The sequence below is a fragment of the Alligator mississippiensis genome, chromosome 3, assembly GCF_030867095.1.
Source record: "Alligator mississippiensis isolate rAllMis1 chromosome 3, rAllMis1, whole genome shotgun sequence".
In the NCBI taxonomy this organism is placed as follows: Eukaryota; Metazoa; Chordata; order Crocodylia; family Alligatoridae; genus Alligator; species Alligator mississippiensis.
Window position 1 is genome coordinate 43,690,049 of NC_081826.1, and position 17,814 is coordinate 43,707,862.

Below are 17,814 nucleotides of genomic sequence, written 5' to 3' on the forward strand. Positions count from 1 at the left end.
AAAGTACCATTGGAAGCCAATAAATTCTTGTTCCTGCTGTAAGAAACATTACATGGGAAGCTGGATATGGGTCTCCCACCAAGTGTATAGTGGTGTAGCTATTAGCTCCAGTGCTGGAATAAGGTAATGACTGTGCCTGTGTGGGATGGAATTGTTTTATCAGAATGCAATACCTATAAACACTGTCCAGAGCTCCAGTGTGAAATAAAGGCAGAAAAATAAAAATCCCTGCCTGACCTTTCTGGTACCACCTGATTACTTGCTAGTTATTGAGTAACCTTAGCTAGTTTGTATGCAAAAATATTACCCTAGTTGTGGCTGTCTGAGGGTTGATTAAAATGCTCAGTACAGTCTCACGTCCCTTGCATCCTGCAGGGAAGAGAGAATGAATGTGCTTCAGTTGGGTCAAAAAGTCTTGCTGCTCAATCCTTTTGGCGAAGGGAGGTTTCTGACATGGTCTCTAGCTCTTTACTAGGCATTTTTTTTTCCTTAGTGTCCACCAGAGCTTCAAGTCAGGGCTTCATATTTGCACTAATCCCAGGGAACAGTTAAGTCAAAGAGCTAAATGGCAGCACTCAATCGAGGACCTTACTGTGTGTGTGACATAATGCATGTGGTGTGCTGTGCTGCAGCTGGAGCTTCTGCAATTCTAAGGACATGGACACTGCCACCATTTGAAGAAAGTGCAAGGGGCTCTGCCCCTCTTGCTGGTTCTCTTCACTAGCCAGTGCTGAAGGTCTCATCTCTTCATTTCTCTTTCTTGCCCTGACTCTTTGGCAACACAATCTTATAGATTCATAGATTCATAGCTGTTAGGGTCGGAAGGGACCTCAATAGATCATCGAGTCTGACCCCCTGCATAGGCAGGAAAGAGTGCTGGGTTTAGATGACCCCAGCTAGATGCCTATCTAACCTCCTCTTCAAGACCCCCAGGGTAGGGGAGAGCACCACCTCCCTTGGGAGCCCATTCCAGACCTTGGCCACTCGAACTGTGAAGAAGTTCTTCCTAATGTCCAATCTAAATCTGCTCTTTGCTAGCTTGTGGCCATTATTTCTTGTAACCCCTGGGGGCGCCTCAGTGAATAAAACCTCACCAATTCCCTTCTGTGCCCCCGTGATGAACTTATAGGCAGCCACAAGGTCACCTCTCAATCTCTGCCAACCCAGAGCTGTTTTTTGTGCTCAGGACAACAAAGAATTTTGGCTGCTTATGTAAAGTTTCCATGAAGGACAAAAGGGAAAGTGACTTGTGCCCCTCTCCTCCAACACAGGCCCAAGAACTATCCAGCACTTACTCTGACTCATAGTTAAAAATGTCGGGCCCAAAAGCAGCTTGTGTATTCCCACAAGCTGGGAATACAGATATTTACTTACTCATCTAAAAGGAACACATTCCCTCTGGAAAAGCGGTTTTGTGTCTTTGTCTGTAACATGCCAGAAGCCCTAGTGCAGTGTTGATATTCTTGTGCTCCATCACTGGTGGTGCTGATAGAAGTGACATTTGTCACATGATTGGCCCCTTGAAAGCATTCAACAGCCATGCTCTGACAGAAGTGCATGGCTGCAGAGTGCTGTAGAAGCACTCAATTGTGCGACAAACTAACCATGTAATGAGGGTTCAGATGAAGATGCTTCAAAGTGGAGCACCTTCATTAACTTCTGTCTGTCCCTGCACGTGATTGGAGCTGGGCTAATGCAGCTCAGCCATGCCCCTGGTGCTGTCTGCAAGAAAGAAGGGGAGAAGGGAGGGGAGGCACCTCCAGGCTGGGGTTTGCCCAGCCTGAGCTGGAGGGGGGGCATGTGGATTGGAGCCCCCAAGGCAGGGGCAGGGGCCCCAATCCACGTGCCTCCCCTCCAGCTCAGGCTGGGCAAACCCTAGCCCGGAGCTCCCTCCCCCTCTTTTCTCCCTCTTCCCATCCTGCAGACAGCACCAGGGCTAGGAGGGGGGTGGCAGGGCTAGGGGAGAGAGGCTGCAGACAGGCAGCTCCTCCTGGATTGGCTCCAAAGTGGAACTCAATCCCCAACCCCCCTGACCCAATAGCAAATGCCTGTTGGGTCAGGGGTGGGCAGGGGTCACTCTAACTCATGGCACTTGCTGTGAGGCATCATGAATAGAGCAGGGAGCTGCACATCTGTCAGCTCCCTGGGCTACAAACATGTGTGACCAGCACTGGAAGGATCACCCATTATACAGGAATCCTCCAATTGTTTTGAATTGAGGCTTCAAGTGGCTCTAAACCTATTACAGATGACCAACTTTCTAAACAGGCTCTCCAAGAGCAGACAAGCATTTCACCTCCCGTAACCTGCTCAGAATTGGCCAAAGTGTTGGAAACAAATGGTTAAATATGATCCCTTGGGCAATCCAGAAAATATAGCTGACTTGCTTTATGAACTCCCTACTCAGCATATTTTATGCTCCTCCATTTAAATTATATGATTTCTTCTTTCATTTGCCCTACTATCAGCATTGTTTGGAGTGTGGCTATGACAGATTTTCAAGGCCAAATATGCTGAGATATTAGAAAACTTTCTGTTATTATATTTCTCCTTTTTTAGAGGCATCTTAGAAATAGATGTGAAATGAGCTATTTGCTCACATTTAGTGCTGACTTATACTCTATGCAATTCCATTACCTTTATTAGGATTGTCTGGGCTGTAAGTCAATGTTGAATCTGGCCTGCTGTGCTTAATACTTTCAAGTAATGTGATCATGTGTGTGTAGCTTCTGCACACACATACTAAAAAGCTAGTTTTTTTCTCGGTAGTGCCTGACCCTCCCTTTTTGGCTTTACTGATATGTTGATGTCCAACTGAATGAACTAGATTTAGATTTGACCATTTAGCATGGAAAGAGTTGTAGAAAGCTAAGACAAGGATGGCAATACCCGTTTCACGAAAGAATAAAGCCAAGTGCCATTTGCTGGTTTCCACCAGCTTTAAAAGTAACCTGCACAGGTAACTGGTTATTGGGTCTAAAAGTGAATTGAGTTAGGGTTATTTTTCTGCATTCGTCCTTGTAGGTCCCTTACCCCAACAGCTCTGTCAGCTCTGAGCCCTAAATGGTGACAGACAGTGTCAGCAATGTCTGGCTGAATCAGTCCCTGTTTACAAAGAGTTTCCAAATTTAAAGTTGATGTGGAATATCTGTTTTCTTTGTGAACATGTGGGTATTCTTTAACGCTTCTTGGCTCCGTCTAGTCCATGAACACAGTTTCTTGGCTTGTAGGAAAGGCTATGCTTGGGATTTAGGGGAAAGTTCACTTAGAGGCAGAGCAAGAGCTTATGAGGTGAGAGTTGAGACCCAGTAATATCCTCTGCAAGCATGGTTTGGATAGGCCTCTGAGCAACATGATGATGGAGGTAATAAATTTAGAAGTCATTGGCCAGAACTCTGGATTTTATTACTCTTAGTAGTATCACAAGGCTACAGCTAAGGCCACCCCAAATCATCCATCTAAGCACACCAAACTCTGTGAGCCAGGAGAGGACTAGAACTCCAACCCAGACCTATATTTTATAGCATGTCTTGATCTCTATAAGAGCTAAGAGAATATTTCCACATCTCTATAGCACTTGTGGGATTTACAGACCAAGTCTGAATTTTTCAGTCTGTCATTCAGAAGAAAGCTGGGACTACCACATATTATCTAAACTTGTACACAATGCCTCATCAGCTCTTTAATTGCTCTTCTAATGCTAATATTAAGTGGAAGCAGCAACACAGGAAAGAAAAGCAGGGTAACATAGTCAGCTCCTTGACTTACATGCCCCTCCTTTCTACTTTGGCTATCTGATGACCAAACTGCTTGCAGCGCTAGTGATTGTTCACCCGTAAACCATCCCTGCTAGAGTGAAAGCAAATATTTTCCATTACTGTCTCACTGGAGTCTGCAGGTCTGTTTGCTGCTCCCATGGGGGTCAGATGTTCAGCATTTGGCTATTTCATCCAGTGGTTTTAATTTTTGTCCCCCACATTGGACTGCAGAAAATTTCAGCCAAAATAATGACTGCAAGCTCTTTCTGGCTCATTCATTTATCATGAAAATTAAGACAAACAGTAAAGACAGGGCCAGATTCACTGCTTGTGCATGTAGAGGAAGCTGAACAGAGGTCAACAGACTTAAACCAGAAGTGAACAGGACTTAAACAGACCTCTGCTAAAGTAGGAACAAATTATACAGATGTGTCCATTTTTCTTTGTTGATATGTACCTGGTGCGAGGAGATAACATTTAACTGATACGGTTGATTCTCATTTTAGAAGACATGTATGAACGAACCTTGATGGTGGATGGTGAAAGTGCGACCGTTATACTGCTTGACATGTGGGAAAATAAGGTAGGTCATAACTTCTGTCCTATTCAAGTGCTAGAGGGAAATAAAGTATGACTGAGTTGTAATTATAGATGTGCTAGGAACAAACACATATTGAACAAGTAAGCTTGTCTGACCCACAATTTGATAGTAATTGAAGTTATAGGAAATCTTTAAAAATCTAAAGTTTGTACATGTGAGTTTGAGTGGCATGGAAATTCTTTTTTCTGGGTTTTTTTAATTAAAAACTAAAAAAGCCTGAAACACATTTAGAGACAAATTCAGTCCAGCCATGCACACAATGAAGTCTGCTCACCAAACTGGCCCTGTTAACCATATGACCACCACTGAGAACAGTAATAATCTCTGGTTTTACATTGTTGTAACTGTATGTGTCTATATAAGACACTACTGCACAGTTGTTACTGCATTTATTTAGTACTTGTATTAGCAAGTACTAAATAAATGCACAGTAACTCCAGTTACTGCACAGTAGTGCCAGAAAATGTCTTCTAAGTGATGTTAGTGTACAGTAGCCTAATAATACTGCACAGTAGTGTATTAACACTGTCAATGCTGTGATGCGCTACTGTGCAGTATTATTCAGTGCTGTGATGTGCTACTGCACAGAGTCTTGTGTAGATGTGCCCACTGTAATCAAAACCTTACCCAGCAAAGCTACAATGTGAATGTATTTGGAATCATTAATAGATTTTCTTTGTAAAAGCTGAGCTGGGCAAGAAAGCCAAACCTTACTAATGATAGCATAACTGTCTTATTTTATCAGCGTGAAAGTGAATGGATCCAAGATCATTGCATGCAAGTAGGAGATGCATACTTGATTGTCTACTCCATCACAGACCGAGCAAGCTTTGAGAAAGCCTCTGAACTCAGAATACAGCTCCGCACAGCACGCCAGACAGAAGATATTCCCATTATTTTAGTGGGCAACAAAAGTGACCTTGTCAGGTGCCGTGAAGTCTCTGTGGCAGGTATGGAAAATTATGGTGACAACCACTCTGTAAACATATGGATCTTGACCTACTGACAGGGTTCCCACTAATGAGCACTCAGTAAAATACTCTATGAAGTGGGTGGAATGGATCAGCAGCAAAAGCCAAACAAATGATTCACCTCATGCCCTGAAAACCCAGTTTAAGGCCCTGACTCAGTTCCTATGAATGTGACTGGAAAGGATGTAATTCATTTTAATAGGAGCTGGATCAGGTATTTAGTCAGCTAGATGTTTGTCTGGAGAGTTATCCCTGAATGAGATGCCAGTGTTTGCAACAGTACAGTAAAATAGTTCCCCCTAACCAGAAATTAAGGAGAAAAATTACCCACCTTGGGGTTCAATCCATTCCCATGACTGCTTACTATAGAGCTTGACCTTGCCTGAGGTATTCTCCCTCTTCCAGCTCTTCAGCACTACCTCCACTATGCCCCTACTTGAGGGTAAAAAGAGCTGATCTGGAGTGAATACTGTGTTCGCTGAGGTCTGCATCACAGTTCTTCTAAGGTGAAATGCTCAGAAATATCTTCCTATGTTTCCTGTTTTCATTCCATCATTCCTTGCAGTCTGGGTGGCTAATTGCCATTTGACTATACAGACAGCATCCCCTGAGACTTCCAGCTGGTGTGTTCAGAGGGGAAAGGAGTGACAGCAATTTGGTATCTGTATAAAAAGAAGATTGTTATATTCAGTTCAGGCTCAAATATACAAAAACAATGGTCACAATGTTAGAGAGACTTCTGAAATCCCAGGCATAGTTTTGCATATATCTAAGGTTCAACTTTCCACACCAGAGGTTTTGCTATTCAAAACTTTGATTTGTGTATGTGATCTCTGGGCCATTCCTACCCATACAAAGTTTATTGCAAGTTTTGTCACTGATTTCAGTTCCAGAAGGATCAAGCCCTGTATTTGCAGCCACAAATCAGGCATTTAAGACCATAACCCCCTAAGTGTGCATGTCAGAGCTTTGGCACATACAAGGTTGTTTCAGTAAAGACAGAAGCTTCATTTTGGAATTATGGCTGTAAATGGAACAAGTAATTTCTTGCGCTCAATAATCACTATCTTATTGTCTCAGAATATGACTCACTAAAATTTACAGTACAAATGGATCCATTAAGATGATTTACAGAGAGGACATACACTGTACTGTACATTGTACTGTTCAGCAGTTTTGCCTTTTCCCCTTTTGCTTAAAGAATGTGCAAATACCAAATGCTAATCCAATGACAAATCTGCTTTGTGATTTTGCAGAGGGTCGTGCTTGTGCTGTTGTGTTTGACTGTAAGTTCATTGAGACTTCTGCTGCCGTCCAGCACAATGTGAAAGAGCTGTTTGAAGGGATTGTGCGACAAGTCCGGCTACGGAGGGACAGCAAGGAAAAGAATGAGAGGAGGCTGGCCTACCAGAAACGGAGAGAGAGCATTCCCAAGAAAGCCAGGCGGTTCTGGGGCAAAATAGTGGCCAAGAACAACAAGAATATGGCCTTCAAACTGAAATCTAAGTCATGTCATGACCTGTCAGTACTTTAGGAAAGTTGGACAATATCAGATGTTCTCTTTTATGGACATTATTTAACCATATTGTGAACAATAATCAATCTATATTAGATTGGATTATGAGGCAAAAATTGACTTGGATTCACAGTTGTGATTGTGATGAAATGTGATGGCTACAAGCACACCATAATGCATGGAAAAGTCTTTCTTATCTTTTTATTGGTAGTTTAAAAAGAGAAAAAAAATTTTGTCATATACCAGGACACCCCACTCTTAATACTTGGGGAGTATTTGGGAATGTACTTTTTGTTTTTCCTTTACCTTTGGATTATAGCATAAGAATCTAAAATCATTGTGATTTGGGGAACAAATTCTTCTTATTTTTTTTAAATGTACAGAAATGAGGAACGGTTTGGGAAATGATTTTTTACCAACTAGTTCATCTCATTTTCTTAAGTACCTACAGCTGAAAATCTGCATTTCTGTAGAATAGCCACCACAACACTTTCTTGTTTCCAGAGTAGTATCCATGAACATATACATCTCTAACTTTTAATGGAAAAATGCTTCTAATCAAAGAGTTTTCCTTTATGATTTTCATACTATGAGATTGTTAATAGAAAACGTCAGATTAAAAATAGCATCAAGTGCAAGATGCCAAAACATTTTAAAATCACTTGAGCTTTTTATAAGAAAGCATGTAGACTTTTTGTACCCAGATTTGGCCTTTGTGTATGCCAGATGTATGCTGTATTTATTATCTTGCAAGATAACAGGCATTTTTTAATATTGGGGAAAATGTATTTATTATCAAGTTTCTTAACAAAATAGGAAATTTTATTACTGTTTTCTATCTAATATCTTTTTCAGATAATGCAAGTTTTTACTTACATGCCTTGTAATAAAATAAATAAAAGATGCCCCTGCTTTTGGGCCTCATCAAGAAATCCCCAAAATGTCGTTTTACAGTTCGAGAAAAGATTTTGTTTGTTTGGAAAGCTTATGAAGTGTGAGTGTACAATAACGTTATTGGAATATGGAGTAGTCAACAAAGTAAAGACTACTAAGGCTATTAATACACATTATTCCTTGTACCCAAAGTGGTAGTGTAGTGATAAAGACAATGACAACAGTTAATTTATGTGCATCTTAATTCTGTACATTTTGTTCATAAGCTCAAAACATTTTACTGTAGAAAGTAAACATTGTTATCCCTATTGTGGAGATCTCTTAAGTTAGTTTCCAAACTGGTAGCCAGATTCATAGCTCAGGTACTAAGCTCAGGTGACAGGTGTTATATAATTACTTCAGTAGATGGATGTGAATCTCACATCCTGTGTTCTCCAAGATATGTTCACTAGAGGCTTGATCCACCACCTTTGCTGACAGCTTTGGTAGAAGAAATGTTGCTAGGTTTAGGCAGACTGTATGGGTAGAATCCTATTTCATCTAGAGGACAACCACAGTACAATTTGAGACTAACTCTATATAACCCAACTGTTATATAGAAATGATTCTATGGCTATGAGCATAATACACCTCACTGTAGGATGACCAATGTCATTGTAGGATGACATATGTGATGTTCATATGTCTTGTGGAATAAATATTCCCATAGGTTGCCTTCAGTATTATAATTCAGTATTTACAACAGAGTAGAGGCAAGAATGCTGTCACTATCAATCTATGAGTGTACCAGAAACAGGTCAATTTAAATAAACACATATTTTTGATTGGCCTGTATAAAATTTTGGATTTTGTCTGTCTAAAGCAGTTCAAACAGCATATTCATCACAACATCATTGTTCAGAGCTGCTGAACTAACAGAAGGTTGCCCCATTCCAGATTAGTACAGGAAATGTCAGGAATAAGTGGAGAGCTTTTTCCTCCCATCACATCAGTTTCATTGAATTAATTTTCTCAGCATGTTAGAGGTACGGTGTTTTTTCCTGGTCCATGTCAGCCAAACTAGGGAACTTTGTAGCTCCAAATCCATGTCAAACATGTGGACTTTGGATCAGCCTCCTCACTCACCTGTGAACTCAGTGATGACTTCCTTATTTACTGGAAGCTTGTCATCCTCCTATCGAGGGATGGCTGACTATGATAGCTCCAAATCAAGCCATCTTGGAAGAGATACAGTCCTTAGGATCCTTAGTAACCCATACAAGCAGCCGATTTAGGTTAGTCTGGTCTATCAAACTTCTGTACCAGATACACTCCCGACTCAAGTTAGGTCACTGTCCACTAGCTTCCCAGGTGCCTTTGAAGCCCCCTGCCTGCTCTGTGCCTCACATGAAGGCACCCTGGAACTCGGCTCGTGCTTGACCTTCCTAGCTATCCTCAGGCTCATCTACTACCCTTTACTTGACCCATGAGAGTGATTATCCTTGATCGTGAGGGATTTCTGACAATGATGATGACAAGGTGGGGGGATGCTCTTTGAAGGAAGGATCAGGCCCTCAGAGTGCTGGCAAATAGCAGGTGGTGGCAACAAGGCAAGGTAGGCAGAACAAGCAAGCGGTGATTATTGGCTGTTATGCCCTGTGTGTGTGGAGCAATGGTGTGGCGGGGTGGGGAGCACAGCTGCAGCTGCCACCTCCCCGTGACACTGCTGCTGGTGCTGATCCTCTGTGGGGAGGAGGGGGCATGGGTCTTCTGCAACAAGGAGGAGCACCACTGTAATGTGATCTACATCACCGTGTACGTGTGTCCAGCCCAGCCCTGAGCAATTATGCCCTGTGCCCCTGCCCTCCCCATCCCTGATCTGCAGCAGATCCAGAAAGGAAAGGTGCTCCCAGCTCCTATTGTGGCTGTCAGGAGATGCCTGTGCCCAACCTCCTCCTGCCAGCACTTGGCAGATGGGTTTCCCCATCTGGATCCCAGCTCCCATGCATCCCCAGCTTGGCCTGCATCCCTCACGTGTCTTGTGAACTCTCCACTGGACTCTTGGCTGCTCACTCCTTCCTTCCTTCCCTTCCTCCCTTACTCAACTTTGGGCTGTGGAGCTGCCCCCTAGTGATTCCCCAGAATCTGAATTCATTGGCAGCTCCTGGACAGCACAGCCTGGGCAAGGCAGAGATGCTCAGTGGTCCCTGTTCACTGTTGCCTTCAACTCTGAAACTGCAGATAAGAAATGAGTTTACCAGAGCATTGGATTCACCATGAGGAGCAGCTGCTGCCAGGCCCAAGCAGCACACACAAGGAGCCCCTTTCCCTCTTCTCCCCCTTCCTCTTCTCTATCCCCAGAGCCCAGCATGCAGTGGCAACCCGCCTTTGCTCTAGGCACAGGTCCAAGGGGCATGTGCCCCCTGGGCCCCCTCTGGGGTGCACACAGCAGTGGGAGCCTCCCCCCACCAGCCACCATGGCCCTGGATGAGCCTCCCAGGCTTCCAGCATCCCATAGCCTGCCCCAGCTCCAGGGACCCATTCATCCCAGACCCTGCCCCTGCCCCTACCTCTGCTCCACTCCCTCCCTCAACACAGGGCCCTTGATCTGCACCCCCATGACAGACTTACCTGCTGTGCTGGGCAGTGCTCTGCATGCTGCCAGGTTGCTGCAGGCTCCAGCTGCATGTCTGTGCATGCCCCTCCCCCACCCTGCTGCAGCCATCCAGAGCCTGCACCTGGGCTGCTCTGTGGCCCTGCCTGCTGCTACTGCTGGCCCATGTTTGGGAGGCTAAGTCCCGTTCTCCCTGGCCTTCCACCGCCTATGCTTCTAGCCCTGCTTTTCTGTGTTTCTCTGTCATTTCTGTGGCTGAAAGAGCAATGATGGGGAGGGTAGAGGGGAGGAGGGGTGCTCCCCCATGTCTGGCAGCCAATCAGCTTCGGCTGCGCTCAGGAGTCTCCAGCAGCCTGGGGAGCCAGTGGCATGTGCTGGGAGGCATGCGAGAATGCTTTCAACCTGCTGCCCTTGGCCAATGCAGGCAGCATGCACGCCCTGCCCCCACTGAAGGGTGAACATCTGTTCTGTTCGTTAGTGATATAACCTAGGGCACTTAGGGTAAGGCAGGAAACTTAAATCGCTTCCACCTTGGGATATTAGAATGCCTGTACCTAGCCTTATATCGACCTAATTAGGGTTAGGTCCATCTAAGTGCTGATCTATACATAGGTTCTGGAAGGTTAGATTGGGTAAAATATGGCCAGCCTGATCTAACTTTAGTTCACCTAGGTGGTAAACTATGTAGACAATGCTGATTCATGCCCAGTATGACCCAAGTAAGTTCAAAGCACAGCCCCCGGGACTGGAAAGCCCAGCCACTTGCCCCAGCACCAGCACCAGGGCTGCCCTTTTCCTATCCCACCCCCAACCCTCTCCAGGCTATTTGTAGCCTCCCCACCTCTACCATCCCTAGATGGACAACTGCCCCTGTGGATCCACCAACCCCCATCCCAGTGGGCCCACTAGCCCCTCTGCAGACTTGCTAACCTCCCCAGGCCCACTAACCACCCTGCAGACCCACTAACCTCCTCACCCCCTGCCCCCCCCACCTTGACTTACTTAGATAGCATTCCCAGGGAAGCACTGGCAAACATGGGCACATATGGGACTTGATCTACAAAAATGATCTGTGTGATTGTAGATCAGGTCCAGGGAATGCCTGTGCACACATTTGGAGCACAGCCCCAGGTTTGGAACAGCCCAGCAGCTCACCTCAGCCCCAGGCCCATGGCTGTGGTTTTCCTACCTCCCACATTGACTGGGCTATCTTTAGCTCTCTGACCTCCCCACCTCCCCCCACACATACTGGATGGGGACCCCATACCCTTGACCTGCCCACTCTTGGACTGCTAGCCCCCCTGCTTCTAAGTGAAGGCTGTCTCTATGTGTGGCTGGGTATTTTCACATACAATTATGAGTTCAAGGTCACTTAAAAAAAACTGGCCTTATATTCAGTCAAAATAAGCTATTTTCCTAAAAGATCTTTTAATATAAGAAAAAAAATCTCAGTTCAAAGTGTCAGTGATAAAGACAGGAAGGATGCGATTAAACTGTTTTAGAGTCTGATTCAGTACATAAGAAAGATCTTAGGAATTCATAATTTGAAGGACAAGACACTCCACCACCAAAAGAAATTCTGGGACCAGGTTTGGTGAAAGAACAGTTACATGTAGGACAAGTAGAGAACACAGAGAAAAAGTTGGAGCCCTTCTGGGACCCAATCAGTCAGCTCATTGTTTGCTAGCTAAAAAGTTAACACAGACACAGATGAACAAAGTCATCAGGGAAGGAAACAAATGCAGAGTATGAAGCACTCAAATTTGCCTGTTTGGAGAGAAGCATCTAAAGAGTGGGCCACAGTTTTATTTTGACATTCATAAGAGAAATCTGAGACACAATTGCACCTGATTATCATCAGGTTAAATGATACAGAAACATTCATTATTCATAACAGCTGGCAGGTAAATAACTACATTTAATTGGTATGTTAAATACTGGGTAAATATTGACACGTCAGACTCTTAATACCTAACTAGCCTGCTGTGTGTTCATTTCAGATATGATTTTCAAGAAACATGTAAAATAATAGACCAATGTAAGGGTCCTGTAAAGCTACCTGGAAACATGCAACCCAATAGAAGAACCACACAGAAGTAATGAAACCAAGCAACAAAGGAACCCGAGAGCAAAAGCAGAAAAAAGTCTCTAGAAATCAACCAAGGAAGTATCAGTGACTCAGAGTGCTACACTGACAATATATGAAGTCAGAGCTACAGCAATAGATGTTAGCAAGATAGCTGCAGTGTCATCCTCAGAGGTCTGGCAATAACTTGTGGAATCCATGACTCACAGGACAGACGGATCCAAGGCAACAATGAAGAAGTTCATGGAGCCTGGGTGGAATAAAATAAACGTAGCAGCACAACAACATAATCTATAAACATGTAAAATGACCAATTCTTATTAAAATAGTGCTTAAAAATACAGACCAGAGCAGTAACACAAATGCAGGGGCATGTTCCACTTTCATTTAATGTAATCGTGATAGGTTTTAAGTGGAAAGCAGAATTAAACTGGAAGACATTACTGTTATAACATCTCTACACCTTTATTCTTCCAAGAATGTATTGATTTATTTGGGCCATGGGCATGATTTTTGCAGTCTGGCAGATCCAGGAAAAATGCTGAGAACAACACCAGGAACTATATATGACCTTTATTGATTTGACCAAAGCCTTCGACCAAAGCCTGTTATCTGTGAGGCTCTTTGGAAAATCTTATTGAAGTTTGGCTTCCCAGGGAAATTTATCACCATCGTAAGACTCCTTCATTACCAGAATGACTGCATCCATCCTATGCAGTGGCTCCTTTGGCATTTGAACTGGTATTAAGCAGGGCTGCAGGATCACACCAATTCTGTTTTCCATCTTTCTTGCAGTCATCAAGATGCTCATCCATGACTGTCTGCCACATGGTACTGGCAATGAATACAGGATGGATGGGAGCCTTTTCAATCTTTACCTCCTCCATGCCAAAACCAAAGTCACATCAACCACGATTGTAGAACTTCAGTACTGTACTCTGATGATTGTGCTATCGTTGCACATACTGATGAGGACCTAGAAACAGCCTTTAACCACTTCTCTCAGTGTATCAATGCCTGAGACTGACCCATAACATCAGAAAATCAAAGGTGCTTCACCAGCCTGCTCTGGGCCAATTAACTCCCCTGGCAAAGATCTTCAGTGATAGATAGGAGCTGGAGAATGCTGAAAACTTTGCATACCTTGGCAGCTCTCCCTCAAAGAAGGCCAACATCAATGGGGAGATCTAGTACAGGATCCAATATGTCAGCTCTTCCTTTGGAAGACTGTATTATCATGTGTTCAATGATCACAACATCAGGACTCGAGCAAAGCTCCTATTTCATAGGGCTGGAGTAACCCCGACTCTTCTCTATGGCTGTGAAGCTTGCGTGACTTACAGGGACCACCTGAAAAGCCTGGAACAGCTTCACCAGCACTGCCTCTGGAAGATCCTTGGCATAAAGTGGGAGGATCATCACACAAATGCCAGTGTCCTCACCAACTCTACCACCACCAGTATGGAAGTATTGATTATTCAACATCAGCTATGGTGGACAGGGCATTGTGTGTGCATGCCTGATGTATGTTTAACAAAACAACTGCTATACTCCCAGCTCAGCCAAGGACAAAGGATACACAGGGACCAGAGGAAACACTTCAAGGACACCCTCAAGGTGAACATTGAGAAGTGTGGCAGTGATATCACAAATTGGAAAAAAGTAGCCCAGGACAGGGCTACATGGTGATGCCTTATGAGAGAAGGTACTTGCCCTGGAGGCAAAAAAATGACAGAAACTGAAGGAAAGTAAACAAGACCAAGAAATCCATGGTCCAATCCCCCTTTAACCAATACTTGTGGCATCTGCCAGGGAGTCTGAGTCTGATTGGCCTTCTTAGCCATCAATGGACTCATCTACCACCCTTTACTTGCCCCGTGGGTGTGATCATCCTTGACTGTGAGAGATCACTGATGACAATGAAAGAGAGATTATAATAAGGAAAAGATCAGTGGTTGGAAATCATTGGAGGATACCAGCTCTTGGTTTTCACTTATTTTGTGACTACAGAAAAACAATAGAATAATTCTCCTGTTGCAAAGAATTCAGAGAGATCACAGCCAGTCAGCATGTTTTTAAAACTATGGATTCTTATTTGAAATCTCTGGGTTTATCTGGTGGATCACATTTGCACACCTAACAGAATTAACATTGCTTGGCCTTGAAAGGAGCCCAAGACAGTTAAGACACAGCATGCTGGCACCTTGGTTGAGAATAACTGGAATAAATGAATATACTTTGCATTTAATTCACATACACCTAACACTGGGAATGCACTCCTTGGAAATCTTGGAAGACAAGGTACTGGGCCCAGTAGAGCTGCTTTGTGTCACTTAGGCATGGGGAGATGAGAGGAAGGACACAAAATATTCAGGAAGGTGGAAGATAACTTCTCATCACAACAATTATACTGATAACATTGTTGGCACAGTATCACAGTATTGGGCTAAGGGGCCAGCCACTGTAAGAGCTCCTGTGCTTCACATTAGATTCATAGATTCATAGATTCATAGATGTTAGGGTCGGAAGGGACCTCAATAGATCATCAAGTCCGACCCCCTGCGTAAGCAGGAAAGAGTGCTGGGTCTAGATGACCCCAGCTAGATACTCGTCTAATCTCCTCTTGAAGACCCCCAGGGTAGGGGAGAGCACCACCTCCCTTGGGAGCCCGTTCCAGACCTTGGCCACTCGAACTGTGAAGAAGTTCTTCCTAATGTCCAGTCTAAATCTGCTCTCTGCTAGCTTGTGGCCATTGTTTGTTGTAACCCCCGGGGGCACCTTGGTGAATAAATCCTCACCAATTCCCTTCTGTGCCCCTGTGATGAACTTATAGGCAGCCACAAGGTCGCCTCTCAACCTTCTCTTGCGGAGGCTGAAAAGGTCCAGTTTATCTAGTCTCTCCTCGTAGGGCTTGGTGTGCAGGCCCTTAACCATACGAGTGGCCCTTCTCTGGACCCTCTCCAGGTTATCCGCATCCTTCTTGAAGTGCGGCGCCCAGAATTGCACGCAGTACTCCAACTGCAGTCTGACCAACGCCCTATAGAGGGGAAGTATCACCTCCCTGGACCTATTCGTCATGCATCTGCTGATGCACGATAAAGTGCCATTGGCTTTTTTGATGGCTTCGTCACACTGCCGGCTCATGTTTATCTTGGAGTCCACTAGGACTCCAAGATCCCTTTCCACCTCTGTGCCACCCAGCAGGTCATTCCCTAGGCTGTAGGTGTGCTGGACATTATTCCTCCCTAGGTGCAGCACTTTGCATTTCTCCTTGTTGAACTGCATCCTGTTGTTTTCTGCCCACTTGTCCAACCTATCCAGGTCTGCCTGCAGCTGTTCCCTGCCCTCCGGCGTGTCCACTTCTCCCCATAGCTTTGTGTCATCTGCAAACTTGGACAGAGTACATTTGACTCCCTCATCCAAGTCGCTGATGAAGACATTAAAGAGTATCGGTCCAAGGACCGAACCCTGTGGGACCCCACTGCCCACACCCTTCCAGGTCAAGACCGACCCATCTACCACGACTCTTTGGGTGCGACCCTCTAGCCAATTCGCCACCCACCGGACTGTGCAGTCATCCACATCACAGCCTCTTAACTTGTTCACCAGTATGGGGTGGGATACCGTATCGAAGGCCTTCCTGAAGTCTAAGTATACGACATCCACCCCTCCTCCTGTGTCCAGGCATTTCGTAACCTGGTCATAGAAAGAGACTAGGTTGGTCAGGCACGATCTGCCCGCCACAAACCCATGCTGGTTTCCGCTCAGCATAATTTGCCCTGCCGGGCTCTCACAAATGTGAGCCTTGATAATTTTTTCAAAGACTTTACCAAGGATGGAGGTGAGACTGACCAGCCTATAGTTGCCCGGGTCCTCCTTCCTCCCCTTTTTGAAAATGGGGACCACGTTAGCCCTTTTCCAGTCTTCTGGGACTTGGCCCGTGTGCCACGAGCGTTCAAATATTCCCGCCAGTGGCTCTGCAATGATGTCGGCCAGTGCCTTCAGCACCCTCGGATGGAGCTCATCCGGGCCTGCCGACTTAAAGGCATCCAGTTCTTCCAAGTGACTCTGCACCACCTCAGGATCTACGTATGGAAGTCTGGCGCCTTGCTGCTGCCTCTCTACAACCCCAGTGAGAGACTTATCGTGCCCCTCACTTAGGAACACTGAGGCAAAGAACTCGTTGAGGAGTTCAGCCTTGTCCCCCCTATCTGTCACCAATTGTTTCTGCCCATTTAGCAGTGGTCCTATTCCTCCCTGGGCCTTCCTTTTAGTCCCAATATATCTAAAAAACAATTTCTTGTTGTCCTTTACTTGATGCTAAACCCTTCCTATTTAGGCTAAAGTAATGGACTCCCAAGGGGTGCAGAAGTTCTGCCTAGCATTTTCCACTACCCAGGGTAGAACTAGATGTTGCCAAATGAAATGGATCAGCTGTGCCGGGTATAGCTGATCCACTTCATTGGGGAAAAAAACATGTCATCCATTGTCCTGCCCATTGATGGTATAAGAAAATGGGCGATGTGTTCTCTTAGGGCTTGGGGTGCCCCTTAAGCCTCAGGAGCACCTGCCTAGCTTTCCTCTCTTAAATAGACGGGCCCTGGGGAACCTTGGGGTATGTTTGTGTAAGCAGCAAAAGTCAGGATTTCCTGCTTGCAGAGATGCACTTGTTCTTGAATACACAGAGATGTGCCCTATGGTGACTTGAATGACATGCCGCTGTACCAGAGACTGTGATTGCCCAGGTCACAAGACTCGTGCCAGAACCTGGTGCTACCCATCCAATATAAAAACAAGGCAGAGCCCTAAAGCAGGTCCTTGCTCTGAAGCTCCAGAGCATTTCTATCTAATATATGTTGTTTTCCTCTTATGATAGGAAACATCACAGGCTCCTAACGCTGCTCAACCCATTGCTAAATCTTAACAAACAATATGTAAGTAAATCAAAATATAATATTTAGATTGGCTGCTCCATTCATTTTCAACAATAAAAGGCCAACGTTCTGACCTGGCTTATAGCCTACCTCAGTAGGGTTGCACAGGATGGACTAGGCAGGATGCAATATGGTATTATTTGGAGGCTGTCCATCCAGGGGAGATGACACAATGTAAACATGATGTTAAACATAACTGAGACCTATGTGTAGACAAGGAAGGTGGTATTTATATTTCATTGAGTGACTGCAGATCTTGGAGTTAACCTTGACCAACTGACACACTTAAATGTGACCATCCTTGCATGCACTGAATTCATGGGTGTCTTTCTATTGATTTTAATGGGACTTTGGATCAAGCCTCAATTTTTTTACCATCACGTTGGCCTGCCTGTGTTCTAATACAATATAATTTCCAAGTGCAGACTGTCCTAACTTAAGTCGTTAACACTCTGTAAAGA

The 17,814-nt window shown here is 44.7% G+C and overlaps 1 protein-coding gene across 2 annotated transcripts in view; it reads left to right on the forward strand.

Annotated features, from left to right (window-relative positions):
• Positions 1-7,778, forward strand: part of GEM (GTP binding protein overexpressed in skeletal muscle) — a 61,732-nt gene extending 53,954 nt beyond the window's left edge. For both annotated transcript variants that reach the window (XM_059723878.1, XM_006277658.3), the window contains 3 exons: positions 4,265-4,341; positions 5,105-5,309; positions 6,587-7,778. In XM_059723878.1, the coding sequence (XP_059579861.1) occupies positions 4,265-4,341; positions 5,105-5,309; positions 6,587-6,864 (560 nt within the window). In that variant the 3' untranslated portion in view covers positions 6,865-7,778. The remainder of the gene's footprint in view (positions 1-4,264; positions 4,342-5,104; positions 5,310-6,586) is intronic.
• The last annotated feature ends 10,036 nt before the right edge of the window (positions 7,779-17,814 follow it).